Source organism: Cheilinus undulatus, linkage group 21, assembly GCF_018320785.1.
Source record: "Cheilinus undulatus linkage group 21, ASM1832078v1, whole genome shotgun sequence".
In the NCBI taxonomy this organism is placed as follows: domain Eukaryota; kingdom Metazoa; phylum Chordata; class Actinopteri; order Labriformes; family Labridae; genus Cheilinus; species Cheilinus undulatus.
In genome coordinates this window covers 76,996-100,139 of record NC_054885.1, presented here as the reverse complement: position 1 = coordinate 100,139, position 23,144 = coordinate 76,996, and the positions used below count along the sequence as shown (strand labels likewise).

At 40.5% G+C, this 23,144-nt stretch overlaps 1 protein-coding gene across 2 annotated transcripts; it reads left to right on the top strand.

Moving 5' to 3' along the window:
• Positions 1-2,325: 2,325 nt before the first annotated feature.
• crhr1 (corticotropin releasing hormone receptor 1) lies at positions 2,326-22,804 on the top strand. 2 transcript variants are annotated; one of them, XM_041816863.1, is made up of 14 exons: positions 2,326-2,457; positions 4,411-4,501; positions 4,602-4,652; positions 5,084-5,203; positions 8,535-8,617; positions 12,497-12,603; positions 15,819-15,939; positions 17,525-17,678; positions 17,753-17,813; positions 17,936-18,008; positions 18,153-18,238; positions 18,320-18,458; positions 19,073-19,114; positions 20,375-22,804. In XM_041816863.1, the coding sequence occupies exons 1-14, from the start codon at positions 2,437-2,439 to the stop codon at positions 20,513-20,515; spliced, it is 1,290 nt and encodes a 429-aa protein (XP_041672797.1). In that variant the 5' UTR covers positions 2,326-2,436; the 3' UTR covers positions 20,516-22,804. The 2 variants fall into 2 exon arrangements, with proteins under 2 accessions (XP_041672797.1, XP_041672798.1); XM_041816864.1 differs by lacking the exon at positions 19,073-19,114.
• Positions 22,805-23,144: the final 340 nt, after the last annotated feature.

Sequence of the window (23,144 nt, the reverse complement as noted above, 5' to 3'; positions counted from 1 at the left end):
ATTATTATTATTATTATAAACTGGTGATTCAGTGGGACAAGCTGGGTGATTTAGGAGAAAAAAAATGGTCATTAAGGAGAACAAATTATAAGGGTTAGGGTTAGTAGGTATCAGGTAAAGGTATCAGTGTCATCACCATTTTCACTTGTAATATTCTTTGTTATTGTAAAAGCTGTCCAGCAGAGGGCAGTAGATCCACCAGACGTCTCACCTCTTCCTTTTTCCCTTCTCTTTTCTCCTTTTTTTGATTTTCATGTCTTTCATAATCTCTGGTTTCTTCAGACAATATTTTAGGACAGGACGAGAAGCAGAATCATCTATCTTGGCTCCTGATCAACAATATATCAGCTTCACTGTCTGATCCTTGAATTAGCTCACATCTTCTTCCTGTTTCTAAGAAATATCCTGCAGAGAACCCTCCTGTTCATTGGACTGTTACTCCCTAATTTCAACACACAATTTTAAAAACATTGTAATGGACTGCTAACATCCTGTTTTTGTAGGAGTGTGTTTTACTATGTTTCCATACTCAGGCAGCCCTGAATTTACTTGTCAAGAAATGTTAACCTGTTTTTGACTGATATTTACAGCTGATATAGACTGATATTTACAGCTGATGTAGACTGATATTTACAGCTGATGTAGACTGATATTTACAGCTGATGTAGACTGATATTTACAGCTGATGTAGACTGATATTTACAGCTGATGTAGACTGATATTTACAGCTGATATAGACTGATATTTACAGCTGATATAGACTGATAGTTACAGCTGATATAGACTGATAGTTACAGCTGATGTAGACTGATATTTACAGCTGATGTAGACTGATATTTACAGCTGATATAGACTGATATTTACAGCTGATATAGACTGATAGTTACAGCTGATATAGACTGATAGTTACAGCTGATATAGACTGATATTTACAGCTGATATAGACTGATATTTACAGCTGATACAGACTGATATTTACAGCTGATACAGACTGATATTTACAGCTGATATAGACTGATATTTACAGCTGATACAGACTGATATTTACAGCTGATACAGACTGATATTTACAGCTGATATAGACTGATATTTACAGCTGATATAGACTGATATTTACAGCTGATAGAGACTGATATTTACAGCTGATAGAGACTGATATTTACAGCTGATAGAGACTGATATTTACAGCTGATACAGACTGATATTTACAGCTGATACAGACTGATATTTACAGCTGACGTAGACTGATATTTACAGCTGATATAGACTGATATTTACAGCTGATACAGACTGATATTTACAGCTGATACAGACTGATATTTACAGCTGATATAGACTGATATTTACAGCTGATATAGACTGATATTTACAGCTGATAGAGACTGATATTTACAGCTGATAGAGACTGATATTTACAGCTGATACAGACTGATATTTACAGCTGATACAGACTGATATTTACAGCTGATATAGACTGATATTTACAGCTGATACAGATTGATATTTACAGCTGATATAGACTGATATTTACAGCTGATATAGACTGATATTTACAGCTGATATAGACTGATATTTACAGCTGATACAGATTGATATTTACAGCTGATATAGACTGATATTTACAGCTGATACAGACTGATATTTACAGCTGATGTACACTGATATTTACAGCTGATACAGACTGATATTTACAGCTGATATAGACTGATATTTACAGCTGATACAGATTGATATTTACAGCTGATATAGACTGATATTTACAGCTGATACAGACTGATATTTACAGCTGATATAGACTGATATTTACAGCTGATACAGATTGATATTTACAGCTGATATAGACTGATATTTACAGCTGATATAGACTGATATTTACAGCTGATACAGATTGATATTTACAGCTGATATAGACTGATATTTACAGCTGATGTACACTGATATTTACAGCTGATACAGACTGATAGTTACAGCTGATGTAGACTGATATTTGCAGTCTTTATCAGTCAGTATATGTCCACCTATCTCTCTTCCTCCGTCTCTCCTACTCTCCTCTTCCCCTCTCTCCCTTCCTCCCCCTGATTGGCCAGTGCTCTGCAGCATCCTCCCTCAGCAGCATGCTGTGCTCCACTCTGTCAGTGTTTCAGTGCAGGACAGACTGGTTAGCTGTTGGACTGCTGAAGCGCAGGACCAGGATGCTGAAGGATCTGGTTCTCTGTAGTGTTTTTGTGCTTTGTGAAGGATTTTACCTGACTCACCACGGTTCTGTTCAGGTCTTCTCAGCTCCCTTTATTGTTCTGTTCCTCTGTAGTGGACCTGTATGATCTCTCTGTCCAGGCTGAAAGACACCAGGAGACAGGGACCGGACAGGACTGCGTGGGGTGAGCCCGTAACTGTCGGAGGAGAGCATGTCAGAAAGCATGAGGGAATGAGGGAGAGATGGACAAACTACTGATGCAGGTAGGATCATTTCTGTTTGTAAAAATTACAACATTAAAGAGAGTTAAAAAATTTCAATATATAAAAGACAACAGTAATAATAATAATGACAGAAATAATTGTATTAATAATAACATTAATAATATTTAAAAATTAGAAAATAATTATACTGAAAATGAACATAAAACTGCAACTACTACTACTACAATAATAATAATAATAATAATAATAATAATAATAATAATAATAATAATAATAATGGTGATGATGATGATAATAATAATAATATAATGAAACTACAGCTACTATGATTATAATATTAATGATATATATATATATATATATATATATATATATATTTATTATTTATTTATTTATTTATTTATCTTTTTTTTTTTTTTTTTTTTTGTTGTAGTTAGAACCATAGCATTTCCAATAACAAAGACAATATTAATGCTGGTGCTGAGGTGTCCTCCATAGGTTCTTGATTGTTGCAGTTACGCATAAGGTGGTCTTCTGGGTGGGTGCCTGGAGAGCAACCTCTCTTTAGGAGGACTGTAGTAGAGGGAGATAACTTAAACGCTTGGATTTTAAGTACTTAAACAAAGGGTTGATGCTTCACCAATGCCTAATATTCCATGATTGATATAAGGAAGATAACCTTCCATCTCAGCCTTTACAATGACATTTCAGCAAGGCCAGAAGGACTGAGAGAAAATGTTCTTGATCTAAAAGGGGAACGTAGTGATGGCGGGCAAAAAAAAATGGTCAGTTTAACCCCTTATAGCCTGTTGTATCATATTTGATACTTACTTTTAAAATACCTCTGTCTAATCAATATGCTCAATAAATTACTCAAAAAAAAAAAAAATTCTGAATATAATCTGATAAATGATAAAAATGTCCTCAAGTCGATTATCAGTTACCAAAAACACCTAATAAATAAACTGAGATGCAAAAAATATGCTTGTTAAAATGTTATTGAAATTTGGGCGGTTTTGGGGGGATTTCAGTAGAAAGTGAAATAAATATTTGAGTTCCAACAAATTTGAATTTACTGGCGATAATTTGTGTTTTCAGGCTTTAATGGGTTAAGATGGTGGTGGGGTCCTTGAAACAGCCCAGAATCTGACCTCTAGACTCCTCTAGTCTAGTCCAAACCCACAGAGCCATCACTAGATTAAAGTCAGCAGGAACACTACACTGATCCAGAATCTGACCTCTAGACTCCTCTAGTCTAGTCCAAACCCACAGAGCCATCACTAGATTAAAGTCAGCAGGAACACTACAGGGAGAGGGAGTCAAAGGGCCAAAGATTAAGTCATGAAAGATTTAGACTCCACATTTTTATTAATTTTATTTTCAGCTTTTTCGCTGTGATTTTTCCATCCCGGTTCCTTTGAGGCCGTCTGTCTGAGAGATGTTTGATCTGATTATTAAAGTGGGGATACACCTGCCTCAAATGTCTAACTATCTCACTTCCTGTCTCACTTCCTGTCCTACTTCTTGTTTAAGAGAGGGAAAAAAAAGGTGATGGGTGAATTGAGAAGGGTCAGGGAATGGAGGGGTCAGTCAATCAATCAATCAATCAATCAATCCATCTTTATTTAAAGCTCCAGTTCCTAATCAACAATATTTGAAGAAACTTCTCAAAGAAGGCAGGCCTAGGTCAGGTTCTCTGATTGCCGATGACCAGGTCTGGACCAGAACCAGACTGATGATAAAGCTGACTGACTGACTGACTGACTGGCTGATTGATTGATTGGTTGACCTTTATTGATCCTCTGTTTGGTCAAAAAGGAAAGTAAGATTAGGCGGGTTTAGGGCAGGGATGATAAACCAGAGTCAGAGTAAAACCACAGACCGATAATCATCATTCTAGGGTCATGACTCTGCTGTCTTTGATGAATAAGACCAGCTGGTGACAGGTGAACACTCCCAGGGAAATCTAATGCTGATATGTCTGTTTTGCAGGTGCTGATCATATGTGTGTTATTTAGTGGACGAGATTCTGCAGCAGAGTTAACATGTGAAACTCTCCTCCTGCTATCCACCAACCTCACAGGTACCTTTTTCTTTCTCTGACCTTTTCCATACTCTAGCAAAAAAAACAAAAAAACAATCTGAACATCTTTTTCCTCTTTCCCTCCATGTTTGGGATTTAGTGAGGACACTGGCACTGCTGAACCAGACTTTCACCATCAGCAACATCTCAGGTTTGGACGGCCATCTGTAGTACTACAACCATCATTTCACCATGTTGTTATTGGTTTATAGTAAAAAAGACAACAGCCAATCAGATAATCCGAAGCTAGTTACTGCCCAGGAAAGGACATTTAGTGCTAACTTCAGAATACATGTTATAACAATGACTATAACCACGATTATAACCACGATTATAGAAACGGTTATAACCACGATTATAGAAACGGTTATAACCACGATTATAGAAACGGTTATAACCACGATTTTAACCACGGTTATAGCCACGGTTATAACCACGATTATAACCACGATTTTAACCACGGTTATAACCACGATTATAACCACGATTTTAACCACGGTTATAGCCACGGTTATAGCCACGATTATAACCATGATTATAAAGTCATGCAGTCTTTTCCAAAACATTTCTGTTTGTCTGCAGGTCTCTACTGTGAGTTGTCAGTGGACGGGATAGGAACATGTTGGCCTCGCAGTGCAGCAGGAGAACTCATCTCCAGACCCTGTCCTGAACAGTTCAATGGCATCCACTACAACACCACCGGTATTCACTTATCCATTCACTAATAGGGGTAAAGCTCCATCAAGATATTTACCTGTACAGTTAGTGCTCCATCAGGACATTTACCTGTACAGGTACAGCTCCATCAGGACATTTACCTGTACAGGTACAGCTCCATCAGGACATTTACCTGTACAGGTACAGCTCCATCAGGACATTTACCTGTACAGGTACAGCTCCATCAGGACATTTACCTGTATAGGTACAGCTCCATCAGGACATTTACCTGTACAGGTACAGCTCCATCAGGACATTTACCTGTATAGGTACAGCTCCATCAGGACATTTACCTGTACAGGTACAGCTCCATCAGGACATTTACCTGTACAGGTACAGCTCCATCAGGACATTTACCTGCCTTTTGGATGCCCCTGCTGTAGATAGAACATAATGAAGTGTCCTTAAGGGTTTTATCTCAGGGCACCCCTACAGGACTCAAGTTCCACAGTGAGGACTGTACATACCTTTTTTGAGGACAAATGTTTCTCCTGGGGCTACTTTAAGAATGGAAATGACAGAGAATAAAATGTTCTTTCATTCATTTAAAACTCCTCTCAGGAGGATTCTTTTTTTCTCTCCTGATGGAAGCTTATGAACTGGTGGTTTTATTTCCCAATCTTAGAAAAGCTGAGTCTTAAAATTGTGGAACAGTCTCAGAAAAATGTTCCTCAACATAAAATAGATCAGACTCTGAATCTCCCTCCATCTACAGTCCATAATATCATCAACAGACTCAGAGAATCTGGAGAAATCTCTGAGAGCAAGGCTGAAGGGGCCCTCAGGGGCCACTGCATTAAAAACAGACATGATTCTGTGGTGAAATCACTGCATGGGCTCAGGAACATGCCAGAAATCGTCTGTCAACACAGTTGGCCGTGCCATCCACCAATGACAGTTAAAGCTGATCATGGAGAGAAGAAGCCATATGTGACCAGGATCCAGAACCACCGTGGTCCGTCTTCTCTGGACCAAAGCTCATTTAACATGGACTGAGGAAACATGGAAAACTGTTCTGTGGTCAGAGGAAACCACAGACACCGTGTCCTGTGGACCAAAGAGGATCTGGAGCATCCAGCTTGTTCTCCTGGCTCAGGTCTAAAGCCTGCATCTCTGATGGGATGGGGTTGCATTAGTGCCTATGGCGTGGGCAGCTCTAACATCTGGAAAGGAACTATCAATGCTGGACAGTAGGGAGAGCTTTTAGAGACACATGTGCTCCCATCCAGACAACGTCTCTGTCAGGACCATGCTAAACCACAGACCACATCCATCACAACAGCCTGGCTTCACAGGAGAGTCCGGGTCCTGAACTGGTCTGCCTGCAGTCCAGACCTTTCACCAACAGAAAACATTTGGAGCACTAGAAAAGGAAAAAATCCAGCAAAGGAGACCCAGGACTGTTGAGCAGCTAGAATCTTACGTCAGACCAGAATGGGACAACATTCCTCTCCATCAGCTGGTCTCCTCACGTCCTAAATGTTTACAGACTGTTGTTAAGGGAGGAGATGCTACATGATGGTAACCATGGACCTGTCCCTACTTTTTTGAGACGTGTTGCTGCCATCAGATTCAGAATGAGCTAACATTTTCCTGAAATGTTAAAATGTCTCAGTTAAACATCTGATCTGTTGTTTCTGTTCTACTGAGAATCAAATATGGGTTTATGAGATTTTACAATCCTTGGATTAATTCAGTTTACACAGTGACCCAACTTTTTTGGAATTAGGGTTGCGAATAAAAAGCTAACCAGGCGGGAGATAATCAGCCCGAGCCAATCATATTGCAGCATTCTGAGCTTCAGAAAACAGTGAGGAGACATAGCAGAGGATCTGTGACTGTAAACCTGCTGCCAACTGGCTCCATGACACCGCACGCCATCGCCACCGCCATCGCCATCTGTGTGTGTGTTTGTCCCAAAGTGTGTGAACATATTAATGAGTGTGTGGGCAGAGTCTGATTTGGTGTTTAATCAGAGGGATAGATCTGAGTCATCCTGTGATTCAGTCTCTCTCCCTCTGCCTCTCATCCTTTCTCATCAAATCTCTCTACTCTGATTGGCCAGCTCTGCTAGCAAACATGCTAATGACCTAACTGTCCCCATCACTGAGTGGGTGTATCGATCTGTTCAGCCAATCAGTAAGCAGAGCGCCTAAACATGGACTTATTGATCAGGCTGGCAGTGTAGGACACCCACAGATTACATCTCAGGTGAGATCATGTGACTCTGTGGCTGCCGGAGAAAAACACGGATTAACCCTTTATTCATCTAAACCAGAATCTACAGGAAGGATCAGCCTGGGCTCTGGTCTCTGTGGAGACAGGATCAGCCTGGGCTCTGGTCTCTGTGGAGACAGGATCAGCCTGGGCTCTGGTCCCTGGTCTCTGTGGAGACGGGATCAGTCTAGTCTCAGGTCTCTGTGGAGACAGGATCGGTCTGGTCTCTGGTCTCTGTGGAGACGGGATTAGACTGGTCTCTGGTCTCTGTGGAGACGGGATTAGACTGGTCCTTGGTCTCTGGTTTCTGTGGGGACAGAATCAGTCTGGGCTCTGGTCTCTGTGGAGACAGGATCGGTCTGGTCTCTGGTCTCTGTGGAGACAGGATCAGCCTGGGCTCTGGTCCCTGGTCTCTGTGGAGACAGGAAGGCCCCACAGAGACACAGATGTCTGATACACAGGAGTTCTGCTCTTACATGGCAACACACCAGAATAACACAAAGAACACACTCATCTCCACACAGGAAGTCAGAGAGGAGCAACAACACAGAACACTATCCTTCACAATAACACAGATGTAATATCAATGTGTGAACAGGAAGTAAAACAGCGCATCAGTCAGCAGACTGAGTTGCTGTGATTTAGTTTGTCAAGTCTCCTGAAGCTGGTTTCTGGACTTAGGGCACATCATGGGGCTCAACAGCTAATCAGGAACTGAGGGTCAGAGAGGAGGTCAGTTGTTCCCAGTGGTGGACAGACAGAGATTCATTGATCTTGACTGAAATCTTTGGAGGATCCCTGACAGTGAACTCACAGTAAAACCAGTTTAAACCCTCTGGGTATCCTGATGAAGCTCCAAAGTCATGATCCTCTTGATTTTTCTGTTTTGGAGAAAAACTGACATCAACACAGAGAGAAACTCTATTACTGTCATCCATCATTCATTCACTCCACACTCTGAGGATTAACCAGCTACAAGAACGCCATAAAACAGGAAGGGGAGCCACAGAGTGGATACGATAGCTGCAGCAAAGAACTGGTCTGCAGTCTGTGGTCTGAACTGGTCTGTGGTCTGAACTGGTTTCTCTCTGATTTGCAGATAAGGTGTTCAGGGAATGTCAGTCCAATGGAAGCTGGGCTCCTCGAGGAAACTACAGCCAGTGCACCGAAATCATCATCCTGGTAAGTCTAATCATGTGATCGATCATGTGATCCATACATCGATCAGAACAAGGTCAATGTAAGAGTGGACAGGTTGAATAGGAAGTAGAGCATTGATTGGTCCCAAAAGATCCATTCTGACCCAACCAGAGTCAGAGCAGAGCATGTTGTCACATCCTTCCTATCTTAGAATGTAATAATGGATCATATTCAACAGCGTATAAACAATGTGAACAATAGTGGATGGTTGTTGACAAGGCCAAATTTACACAATAATGTTAGCCAAAACAGTCGTTGAAATCAACATTTAAGTGTTCATACCAAAAAGTTAAGCCTTTATATCAAAACATTTAAAATTTGTGAATAAAACAATACAAAAATGTCAGTCTTTCCAACCGATCACAAAATATAAAGACAAAAATGTAATACATGAAAAGGTATGAAGAAATAGACTTGAGTGAGGTACATCTGTTGATCTTAGCTAAAATTCCACTGACGTCTGTGTTTGTAAGGCTGATTTTTAAAGTTGATGTAGACTGATATTTACAACTGATATAGACTGATATTTACAGCTGATGTAGACTGATATTTACAGCTGATGTAGACTGATATTTACAGCTGATATAGACTGATATTTACAGCTGATGTAGACTGATATTTACAACTGATATAGACTGATATTTACAGCTGATGTAGACTGATATTTACAGCTGATATAGACTGATATTTACAGCTGATGTAGACTGATATTTACAACTGATATAGACTGATATTTACAGCTGATGTAGACTGATATTTACAACTGATATAGACTGATATTTACAGCTGATGTAGACTGATATTTACAGCTGATGTAGACTGATATTTACAGCTGATATAGACTGATATTTACAACTGATATAGACTGATATTTACAGCTGATATAGACTGATATTTACAGCTGATGTAGACTGATATTTACAGCTGATATAGACTGATATTTACAGCTGATATAGACTGATATTTACAGCTGATATAGACTGATATTTACAGCTGATGTAGACTGATATTTACAGCTGATGTAGACTGATATTTACAGCTGATATAGACTGATATTTACAACTGATATAGACTGATATTTACAGCTGATATAGACTGATATTTACAGCTGATGTAGACTGATATTTACAGCTGATGTAGACTGATATTTACAGCTGATATAGACTGATATTTACAACTGATATAGACTGATATTTACAGCTGATATAGACTGATATTTACAGCTGATGTAGACTGATATTTACAGCTGATATAGACTGATATTTACAGCTGATATAGACTGATATTTACAGCTGATATAGACTGATATTTACAGCTGATGTAGACTGATATTTACAGCTGATATAGACTGATATTTACAACTGATATAGACTGATATTTACAACTGATGTAGACTGATATTTACAGCTGATGTAGACTGATATTTACAACTGATATAGACTGATATTTACAGCTGATGTAGACTGATATTTACAGCTGATATAGACTGATATTTACAGCTGATATAGACTGATATTTACAGCTGATGTAGACTGATATTTACAACTGATATAGACTGATATTTACAGCTGATGTAGACTGATATTTACAACTGATATAGACTGATATTTACAGCTGATGTAGACTGATATTTACAGCTGATGTAGACTGATATTTACAGCTGATATAGACTGATATTTACAACTGATATAGACTGATATTTACAGCTGATATAGACTGATATTTACAGCTGATGTAGACTGATATTTACAGCTGATATAGACTGATATTTACAGCTGATATAGACTGATATTTACAGCTGATATAGACTGATATTTACAGCTGATGTAGACTGATATTTACAGCTGATATAGACTGATATTTACAACTGATATAGACTGATATTTACAGCTGATGTAGACTGATATTTACAACTGATGTAGACTGATATTTACAGCTGATGTAGACTGATATTTACAACTGATATAGACTGATATTTACAGCTGATGTAGACTGATATTTACAGCTGATGTAGACTGATATTTACAGCTGATATAGACTGATATTTACAGCTGATGTAGACTGATATTTACAACTGATATAGACTGATATTTACAGCTGATATAGACTGATATTTACAGCTGATATAGACTGATATTTACAGCTGATATAGACTGATATTTACAGCTGATATAGACTGATATTTACAGCTGATGTAGACTGATATTTACAGCTGATATAGACTGATATTTACAGCTGACGTAGACTGATATTTACAGCTGACGTAGACTGATATTTACAGCTGATATAGACTGATATTTACAGCTGATGTAGACTGATATTTACAGCTGACGTAGACTGATATTTACAGCTGATATAGACTGATATTTACAGCTGACGTAGACTGATATTTACAGCTGACGTAGACTGATATTTACAACTGATATAGACTGATATTTACAACTGATATAGACTGATATTTACAGCTGATATAGACTGATATTTACAGCTGATATAGACTGATATTTACAACTGATATAGACTGATATTTACAGCTGATATAGACTGATATTTACAACTGATATAGACTGATATTTACAACTGATATAGACTGATATTTACAGCTGATATAGACTGATATTTACAGCTGATATAGACTGATATTTACAACTGATATAGACTGATATTTACAACTGATATAGACTGATATTTACAGTCACATTTTTTGGTTGGAAACACTAGAATTTCGTTTATTATTTCCCCCCCTTTTTTCAGTCACGCTCCTGCTGCTAGAGTTGTCTTACTGATAACATTGTGCATAGTAAACTAACATCTCTACATTCATACATGGGGTTGTCACCAGGACAGACACAAACTGAAGGAGTGATGAGAGGAGAGTGAGAGAGTGAGGGGATGGAAATGTCAGCGTGAACCATCTGGACTCTCTGTGAGTGTGTGTTTGTGAGTGTGTATTTTAGTGAGTGTGTGTTATAGGATGCCTATTTTCTGTCATGTAATCTAGTTTTGTGTCTCTGTCTTCCCAGCTGAGTGAATCTGTTGTTATCGTAGACTCTGACAGCAGAAAATGCAGCGGATCGATCATAGAGCCGTCATTACTGAGAGGGAAACGTGTTTTTGAGTGTGACTAACAGATCAGTATAAATTTTTGTCACCACAGGACACTCCGTTGTTGACATGTTTTGGTGTCTGTGTTCTATCAATGAGCCTGAGAGGGATGGTCATAATACAGCCATTGTCATGGTAACAACCCCTGCTCACACACTCACTTGTCTCTGTTGCTCATACGGTGTCTAAGAACATTTCAGATGACAATCAGTAAATGTTCAACTTTCAAATCATCATTTGAAGTAGAGGTGGGAATCTTTCATCACCTCATGATTTGATTACAATCCATAGAGCTACAATTTGATTTTTAATTGATTATTGATGCTTTTTACATTTCTGTTGTTCTCACTGTGTCTAATAAAAATATTACATTGATGTTCAGAAGAAAAGAGATAAACTAAATGTCCACTATCCTCTAATGGGAGATGTAAACTTGAAATTTACAACTGTACTGAACCAAAGGTAGCAGCATCCTTTCGTAGTAACATATCTGAACCACTGCTAATCTAAACCTTGCTGTTATGTGCTGTGTCAGAGTTCCACCTTTTCATTCTGGCTATTCCACAGTATCAAATATTAAATTATCAATTACGGGACATTTATGAATAAATTTAGAATTTTCCACCTCCAAATCATGATTCATCTAAGAATTGATTTTTTCTCCCAGTCTGATAACATGATGGACGGCGGTCCATCCACAGATGGATCTGTAGATGTCTGAGGAAACTCTAACTTTTGTGTCTCTGTGTGTTGCAGAGGAAGAGTAAAGTTCATTATCAGGCTGCTGTCATCATCAACTACCTAGGTCATGTGATCTCTCTGGGAGCTCTGCTGCTGGCCTTCACACTCTTCATGAGACTGAGGTGACCTTCCTGTTTGTCTACTAACAGTCTACCTGCCTAACTACCTGTCAGCCTGAGTATCTACCTCGCTACCTACCTAACTATGTACCTGAGAATCTACCTGTCTACCTAACTACCTAACCAATTACCTGCCTATCTTCTCACCCTTATTTCAACTTTCCTACCTGTCTACCTACCTTGCCACCTTTGTATCTATGTGGGTTAGGATTCAGCTTGTCTGAACTAGGACACTAATAGGTCGTTTCCACCAAGCAGTCCGGCTCAGTTTGGTACGGTACGGTGCGCTTTTTTTGACGTTTCCATAGAGAAAGGGTCCCAAAAAACCGAACCGTACCGTCCCACTTTTCGGCACCCTTCTGTAGGGGTGCCAATCTTACCTAACCGTACCAAAAAGGTGGAGCTACACACAACAATAGGGGCTGCACTGACGTCACGTCAGTGCGCGACTCAGCTGCTCGCCTCCGGGCTTCAAACACGGAAGTCTGCTGTGAGAAGTGGCGAAAACGGGAGAAAAATGGACCAATATCTGCCTAAATGGAAAATGTTTGGACTCGACGGAGATCCAGACTGTTTCCTAGTCTGTGGATGTTGGTATCTGACCACAAATCAAGTTTCCTGACGTTTATCTGGATGATTTTAAGAACACAAAGCAGAGCCTGAAGGCTCACATCAGCCTGATCCATCCGTGATGGATGAGAAACTAAATTAATGCTGAAGTTTTGTGAATACGAAGCCTTAGAACAGTTCACTCTCATCAGTAACTAGTTATTAATCTACGTCTTACGTTAGATAAACTGTGAAAACATCGCTCTGTGGTTGTTGAACGGGCTCATAAAACTTCAGGCTGCAGACTATTTTTAAACCAGATCAGCGCACCCCGGATTTCTGACTTAATCTAGCTTGATTTTAACACCAGCTGAACTTTGACTTTATTTTTAGTGCAGTGAATTCTCACAGTTCAGCTCTAAACTTTCATATTTTGTCGTATAAACTGTTCTAGACTAGATATATTCACATATTAACGTGGTGTTACGACTCAGACCGTCTCTGTACACGTATTCATCAGCTGAGGATCTGTACTGACAGTGGTTAACATCATTAGGATGTAGTTATTTTTTTAAAAGCACTTTCAGCTAAAATAAAGCTGTTTACTGCTTATTCCTACTGATTTCTGTCACTCATCCTTTCTATAACTCTGCTGCTGGAACAGCTGACTCGCGCTGTCTGTGACATGCATGCTTTTACAGCCCCGCCCACCAAGTGAAAGCACGGGTGTCTGTGGAAACGCAAACTATTTTGGGGTACCAAACCATACCAAACTGAACTGAATCAAACTGGACCCCCTGATGGAAACATGGCTTAACAGACTCTGTCCTTCCCCTGGCATCAGTGCCATCTGGTGGCCAATTAAATCACAGCTATAGTTAAATCTCATTTACCTATTTGTGTGTCCTGACAGACTACAAACATAAGTGTTAATGTTTGTGTCTGAGTGTGTTTACATTTGTGTGTTTTAAGTTGTGCATGTGGGTGTGCTGGTGTACCCAGGGCCGCCTCTGGCCAAAGTGAGGCCCTAAGCAGACACTGGTGTGAGGGTTTAGAGCCCTAACCCTAACCCTAAGTTTATATCGCACCGTTCTCACTGTGATAAGCAGAATGAAATATATTAGACAAACAAGTTGTACAAGCTGACAATATTTGTCTGAAAACTGAAAATGAAAAAAGGACAGGGACTAAGTAAAAACCAAAACTGGTTAAGAAGAGCAAATACACAGGAATAGAACTAAAATGAGATACTTATGTGAAAGATAAAGGAACAACATCAAATCAGGTGTTAATGTTAAAGGAGTCGATAACTTAAAAGGCTAAAAAAAGATAAACATAAATTTTTATCAGGTTGTTTATTGAGTTGAGGGATGGATGTAGGGAGGAGGGGAAGCTTGTAGTGATTGCTTTAATATCTGCTAGCTCTGCACCAACTCCCAGAAGGTAAAACTTCCTATTCTGAGAACAGTCCTTCAAATACATGATTGTTTTACAGACGCTTTTAGCCATGATAATATCAAAGAACTCAAAAAATAATGAAGCTGCATTATAACAATATAACAAAACGGAATGGATTTTGTCTAATCATAAATGTTCCCCTGAGTCTGTTTAACTTTGATACAATACAATAATAACTTTATTCATCCCCTAGGGAAATTCATTTGTCTGGAGTCTCATCTGTTTATAGTGGAATTATAGAGTCTGATTGCTGAGGGTATAAAAGATCTATATCTTTCCATCCTGCAGTGAATAGAAAGGAGCCGTCCACCACTGTTGGTTTTTTTTTTTTTTTTTTGGGTCATTCAAGGTGATATGAAGTGGATGATCCATGTTCCCCAAAATGGCCTCCACCTTCTTCATTGTGCATCTCTCCACCTCATCCTCCAATGAGGTCAACTTGATTCCGACCACAGAGCCAGCTTTTTTCACCAGTTTGTTCAGACGCCTTGCATCCTTGTGTAGATGAAGTCTACGTTTTTGGACCAGTCCAACTTATTATCCAGGTGTACACCTAAATATTTATACGATGTCACCACCTCGATGTCCATGCCACACGTGTTCACTGGCTGAAGAGCGGGTTTGGATCTGTGGAAATCTATGATCATTTCCTTTGTCTTTGAGGTGTTGAGTAGGAGGCAGTTTTCGTGACTCCAGGCACTTAACAGATCCCTGTATTCGGCTTCTTGTCCATTTCTGATACATGCCACCGTAGCAGTGTCATCCGAGTATTTCTGGATGTGGCAGGACTCAGTGCTGTATTTGAAGTCTGATGTATACAGTGTGAACAGGAATGGAGCCAGGACTGTCCCTTGTGGAGCCCCTGTACTGCTCATTAATGTCCCAGAAACACAGTTCCCCAGCCTGACAAACTGTGGCCTTCCTGCCAGGTAATCTGTGATCCAAGAAACACAGGAAGGATCCACTCCCATCTCTGTGAGCTTGTCTTTGAGTATGATGGGTGGGATGGAGTTGAATGCGTTTCAAAAATCAAAGAACATGATTCTCACATAAACGCCAGGTTCCTCCAAATGAGACAGGACAGGGTTAGAGTAGGGTTAGGGTTAGAGGGTTAGGGGGTTAGGGTTAGGGTTAGGTAGGATTAGGGTTACAAGCATGTAGAGGATGAAGGTATTTAGAAGGTATAGACCCTGTGGTGTGTTGTGTTTCAGGAGCATTCGCTGCCTGAGGAATATCATCCACTGGAATCTGATCTCAGCATTCATTCTGAGGAACGCCACTTGGTTCATCATCCAGCTGACTATGAACCCTACTGTTACCGAGAACAACCAGGTGACCATGGCCACACAAACACAAGGAGCAAGGTGAAACCATGCCCTGATCTATTGTTCCCCAAACTAACAGCATCAAAAACCCGGGCCTGATTGTCCATCTATAAACACCATCCTACCACTGACTGGTCCAAAACCCTACACCATCCTACCACTGACTGGTCCAAAACCCTACACCATCATACCGATGACTGGTCTATAAGTCTACACCATCCTACCACTGACTGGTCTATAACCCTACACCATCCTACCACTGACTGGTCTATAACTCTACACCATCCTACCACTGACTGGTCTATAGTTCTACACCATCCTACCACTGACTGGTCCATAGTTCTACACCATCCTACCACTGACTGGTCTATATCTTTACACCATCCTACCACTGACTGGTCTATAACCCTACATCATCCTACCACTGACTGGTCTATAACTTTACACCATCCTACCACTGACTGGTCCATAGTTCTACACCATCCTACCACTGACTGGTCTATAACCCTACACCATCCTACCACTGACTGGTCTATAACTCTACACCATCCTACCACTGACTGGTCTATAACCCTACATCATCCTACCACTGACTGGTCTATAACTTTACACCATCCTACCACTGACTGGTCTATAACTCTACACCATCCTACCACTGACTGGTCTATAACTCTACACCATCCTACCACTGAGTGGTCTATAACCCTACACCATCCTACCACTGACTGGTCTATAGTTCTACACCATCCTACCACTGACTGGTCTATAGTTCTACACCATCCTACCACTGACTGGTCTATAACCCTACACCATCCTACCACTGACTGGTCTATAAGTCTACACCATCCTACCACTGAGTGGTCTATAACCCTACACCATCCTACCACTGACTGGTCTATAGTTCTACACCATCCTACCACTGACTGGTCTATAGTTCTACACCATCCTACCACTGAGTGGTCTATAACCCTACATCATCCTACCACTGACTGGTCTATAACTCTACACCATCCTACCACTGAGTGGTCTATAACCCTACACCATCCTACCACTGACTGGTCTATAGTTCTACACCATCCTACCACTGACTGGTCTATAGTTCTACACCATCCTACCACTGACTGGTCTATAACTCTACACCATCCTACCACTGACTGGTCTATAGCTCTACACCATCCTACCACTGAGTGGTCTATAACCCTACACCATCCTACCACTGACTGGTCTATAACTCTACACCATCCTACCACTGACTGGTCTATAGTTCTACACCATCCTACCACTGACTGGTCCAAAACCCTACACCATCCTACCACTGACTGGTCTATAGTTCTACACCATCCTACCACTGACTGGTCCATAACCCTGTCAGTAGTTATTCTGCAGAGTAAATTGCCCCTACATTTTCATTTATCACACTTAAATGACTTTTTCAAAATTATTTTTCCATCTGCCATCCTACTCAGATTCTAAAGTTAGCTTTAATTTTTTTAGCTTATATAAATTATTTCTGGGGGGTGGGGTACGGGGTCTCCGCTTTGATAACTGCTGTTCCATAAACACATCTTCTACGTCTTTGTTCTCCCCTCCAGGTTTGGTGCAGGTTGGTTACAGCAGGTTATAATTATTTCCATGTGACAAACTTCTTCTGGATGTTTGGCGAAGGTTGTTATCTCCACACCGCTGTCGTCCTTACATACTCAACTGACAAACTCAGGAAGTGGATGTTTATCTGCATTGGCTGGGGTACCCGTCAGTCTTACTCATTTCCTGTTTGGCAACCCACCCCTCTTGCTCATCTCCTGTCTCCCTGTCTACAGGTATTCCATTCCCCATCATTGTGTTCTGGGCATTTGGGAAGCTTTACCATGACAATGAAAAGTGAGTCACATGGTCACAGAGATAGAGATCCTGTATGCATCCGTCATCCTCCAGATTCATCCTCTCACTGCATCTGGTAACCATTTAATCGGCTAACTATGGCTGTGCAATGTAATTGACAGGTGCTGGTTTGGGAAGAGAGCAGGGGTCTATACAGACTACATCTACCAAGGGCCAATGATCCTGGTCCTACTGGTGAGAACATAATTACTCCATAGCAAAGACATTAACTTCAAAGATTTTAGTGTCGTGTAAAGTTGAAGAAATAAGCCCTTTATGAAAACAGATGTCTTAAAGATATTAACATTTAAACCCTCGTTCCTCTCTTTCTTTCCCCAGATAAACTTTGTCTTCCTGTTCAACATCGTTCGCATCCTGATGACCAAACTGAGGGCATCAACCACATCTGAGACCATCCAGTACCGGTAGGAGCTACTGAACAGGAAGTAAATGTAGAAGATTTAATTTTAATGTTTCTAATCCCGTGGTTGTGTTCCCTCCTGCAGGAAGGCAGTGAAGGCAACTCTGGTGCTCCTTCCTCTCTTAGGAATTACCTACATGTTGTTCTTTGTGAATCCTGGAGGAGAGGACGAAGTTGCTCAGATAGTCTTCATCTACTTCAACTCCATCCTAGAGTCCTTCCAGGTTCATGTCATCACTGCAGACCTTTGACTGTCAACTTTCAACTGAAGCTAAGCTAAGCTAACCTAGGCTACCTTCTGTAGCATTAGTAGCAACCTAGCACCTTAAGCAGCCGATTACTAATAATTTCTGAGCAACCTTTGAAGTTTTATGAAAGAGGTGAGAAACTTAAGACCTGAAATCATTAGCAAAAATAATCTAGGTCGAGCCAGAACATAATTCAGGTACAGGTCAAAAATAATCCAAGTTTAAGCAAAAACACATCAAGGTCAAGCAGAACATATTCCAAGTCCAGGCCAAGAAACATCCAGGTTCAGGGAGAAAATAATTCAGGTCAAGGCAATCAAGATGACCTGAAGAAATGTAAAAGGGCTTTGATTTCCAGGGACTGAAACACAAAAAAAGCACTTTTGCATTTCAGCCTAATACCTACAGGCTCATGTTGATTCCAGTGTTTTAGGTCCCAGGTTTTCCATCCCTCATCCCTAATGATGTTTTATCTTCCATCAGCACCAGTGAACTGGAAACTAGAGAAGCTGCAGAAGCATGTCTATTTCAAAATGTGGAAGCCTTTTAGCAGAGAAAGCAGCTAACTCTCCCTCTGTCTGTCTCTACAGGGTTTCTTTGTCTCTGTATTCTACTGTTTCCTCAACAGTGAGGTAAAAGGTCTTCTGTTCTACTCTAGTATATCACAGTATATCCTAGCATAGTCCAGGCCTGTGCCTGAGGGTCCCCCAGGGTTCCTCACTTAGAATCCTTGGAGCTAGTACTTAGCCTTGCCAACCCACTTTCCAGCAGCCCCTTGGTATTTTTCACAGGTTTCAGGAAAAACTCAAAATGGAGGACCCAAATGCAGATAAAACAAAACTGATTTAATTAACAAACAAAAGAACTTACTAGAAAATGAATCCAGGCATCAAACTCAAAGTCCATGAAACGAAACAAAACAAAATCCACTAGAAGCATGAGGAAGCACGAGGAGTAATAACAGGGAAGACATCTACAATGAACCGACGCAGACACAGGGACACAGAGAGCTTAAATGCACAGGGAGTGATTAACAACGGAGGACAGGTGTGGACAATCAGACACAGGTGGAACTGGTGAAGGTAATCACAGTGGAGGGAAACTCAGGCAGGAAGCAAAACTAGAATCACGCACAAGGGAAGGCAAACTACAAAATAAAACAGGAAACATGGAGCACTTCACAATACACAACACTGGACCAGGAGGAGAATCAAACATGAGACACTAGGAGGGAGACTAAAACACAGGGAGGAAAACTGAACATGAAACACAGGGAGTAAAACTAAACATGAGACACAGGGAATGTAAAACTAACATGAAGCAGGAATTACTAAACATGAAACAGGAGGAGTAACACTAGACATGAAATACAAGGAGTAACTAAACATGAACCTGAACTAACATAAGGCACAAAATACACAGAAACACAAGGACTACAAGAAACACCTAAGAACTAAACACCAGAAATATACAAACTAGAAAACCTAAGTACAATGTAAAACTAGAAACATGGAAATCACAGAACAAGGAAAACACGAAGGAACAAAACTAAACTGAACTATACAGAATAAACACAGGAAAACACTAGAGAATCTCAAAAACATAACAAATCAGAACCTGGATCATGACGGTATTAGAACTAAATTTCCCTACATTTCAGAACATCCTTCTATCAATGTCATGAAAACAGTGTTCTCCACCAATCAGAGGCATTTTTGTACCACTCTTGGATTGTGGGTAGAGTAGTTCTTTCTCCATGATCATCCATAAATGAGATGATCAGGATGATACCACAGTCATTATATCTTGTACAGAATTTGTATCATCTTGTCTCATGTCAGTAGGCCTTGGTAAGTTGACCTACGATAAACCTCTCTGTCTCACCTGTGCAGGTGCGCTCTGCGGCCAGGAAGCGTTGGATTCGCTGGCAGGACCGACACTCCTTTCGGAGCCGGGCAGTGCGTGCCACATCAATCCCCACCTCCCCCAGCAGAGTCTCCTTCCACAGCATCAAACAGTCTTCCAACCTTTGACCTCTTAATGGCCAGGAATGGTCTAATCACAGTCAGTAATGTCACTGCAGTCAGCCAATCAGAGGCTTTATTAGACCCACCGATAGTTAAACCAGGACACAGACTGGTGGAGTGATAGACCCTGAAATCCAGGATTCTGTGTGGTCCCGCCCCTTCTCAATGCACTGACGAATCACTGGGGTCAGCCAATCAGCTTCCTCCACCCTGGGACTATGTTCATAAATCTGTTTATTTATTTATTGATGGATCATTGTTCATGTGTTGATCACCAACTTGAACAGTAACATGGATCAAGTACCTTTGATTGATTGATTGATTGATTGATTGATTGATTGATTGATTGATTGATTGGTTATTCAGGTATCATTCAAGGAGCAGTCTGAAACTTCAGAGTGTTTCTGATCTCAGGTTCTACCTCTGCCTATTTTACTGATCAGAGTCAGACTCAGACTGCAGATCAGATCTGGTGTGGAGGAGGTTAGGGATAAACCCCTGACCTTACAGACTCCACAGAGGTCAGAGTTTAACCCCTTGACCCTACAGACTCCACAGAGGTCAGGGTTTAATCTCTGACCCTACAGACCCCACAGAGGTCAGAGTTTAATCTCTGACCCTACAGACTCCACAGAGGTCAGAGTTTAATCTCTGACCCTACAGACTCCACAGAGGTCAGAGTTTAACCCCTTGACCCTACAGACTCCACAGAGGTCAGAGTTTAATCTCTGACCCTACAGACTCCACAGAGGTCAGAGTTTAACCCCTTGACCCGACAGACCCCACAGAGGTCAGAGTTTAACCTCTGACCCTACGGACTCCACAGAGGTCAGAGTTTAATCTCTGACCCTACAGACTCCACAGAGGTCAGAGTTTAACCCCTTGACCCTACAGACTCCACAGAGGTCAGAGTTTAACCCCTTGACCCTACAGACCCCACAGAGGTCAGAGTTTAACCCCTTGACCCTACAGACTCCACAGAGGTCAGAGTTTAACCTCTGACCCTACAGACTCCACAGAGGAGTTAGAGTTATCATGATATGGTCAGGCCTATTTTATCTATTTCTAAAAATATTTTTTAATCCGATGTTAGTGGCATTTTCATCAGGAGAAACTTGGTAACTATGTGACTGATAACATGCTTTACTTACGTATTTATTTATTTATTTATTTATTTATTGGTATTTGTGAAGTGAGTCATGTGACATCCAGATCTGACCTGATCTGATTACAGCGCGGTTTACTCCTGTAACAGCATGATCAGAATCTTTGATCAGATTTTACCATGCTGTCATCCTCCATCTTCTCTGATATAAAATCAATAAATAGATGAAAGTGATTCCAAGCTGTTTTGTTATTGATGAAGCTCCAATAATCGATCATTTAAGCTGTGTATTGATCTCAGCCAGACTGTAAACCTGATCATCCAGCTGTTCTTCATCCAGTCTAGAGTCATGAGGTTGATCCCAGCTGTCCCTGAGCAAGAGGCGGGGTTACACCCTAGACTGGTCACAGCCAATCACAGAGAAGATCAGCCAAATATTCTCACACCTACAGGCAATTTAGAGTTAAGGGAAACCCTAACAGGAATATCTTAAGATGGGGGACCTGGAGAGAACCCAGAATATGATTATTCCACACAAGAACCAGACCAGGATTAGAACCAGGATTTAGACCAGGGTTAGGGATGGGAATGGATGCGCTTTTATTGTTATCAATGTTGCTTTTTTGCTCTGAATCCTGAGCCAGAGTTCTGCCACCTCCAGTGAGAGTCACACCTCTGTTCCTGGCCTTGATAAACACTTCAGAGAACTACAGACGTCAAACATCAAACTCTCGGGAGGAGAACATGCTAAAATATATTAAAATGTATTTTTAGTTGTTGAAAATTCTCAGTAAAAACAAGCTGCTCTCTGTATCTTCAATCTCTGAACAACGCTACTGCTCATTTTCTATACCAGATAAAACCGTCAAATAAATCTAAACTAGTCTCTGGATAATGATCGCTGGTCGTATAAAGATAAATCAGACTCGTCCTAAATTAACAGTTCTTGCACACTTAAGCCTGTTTTTGTGTTTACCATCTTTACAAGCTCGACTTCTCTGTTCTCTTCTTCGCTGACAGCCTCAGACCAGGAGCATGGAAGTAAGGGAACTGTTGAGATTACATGTAAATGGAACCGGTTCTCAATTCCCATCCCTAACCAGGATAAGAACCAAGACTAAGACCAGGAAAAGAACCTGTGGGAGGAAGATGGAGAACCAGGAGAGAACCCACAAGGAGATCACACAGAACGGAACAGACCGGGACTAAGAACCAGGAACTTTTGTGATAAATGGGTTAATGTTTCTAAAATTGCACAGAACATGATCACAGATCAATGCTGATGATAATGATTCTAATCCAGCAGACAAATAATCAATATTCAGATATATTGATATGTTACCTATTCATTTGTCTGTTAATATGAAGCCAGGATGAATTAATTATTTGTCTTTTGTTATAAATGTTGTTGTTTTTTGATCTGTTTATAATTTCATCTTCATTTTATTGATCATCTCTGTGAGTATATCTGATTGATTATCAGTTAAATAAAGCCAGTCCTCTATGTTTAGATCTGTTTGATATTATTGA

What these genes read in the sequence shown, in the direction of transcription:
- crhr1 (XM_041816863.1), top strand. Translation starts at nt 2,437, where the DNA reads ATGGACAAACTACTGATGCAG. An exon ending in CATCCACTACAACACCACCG is followed by an intron (nt 5,204 to 8,534) that starts GTATTCACTTAT and finishes TCTGATTTGCAG; the next exon opens with ATAAGGTGTTCAGGGAATGT. An exon ending in CCATCCTAGAGTCCTTCCAG is followed by an intron (nt 18,459 to 19,072) that starts GTTCATGTCATC and finishes CTGTCTCTACAG; the next exon opens with GGTTTCTTTGTCTCTGTATT.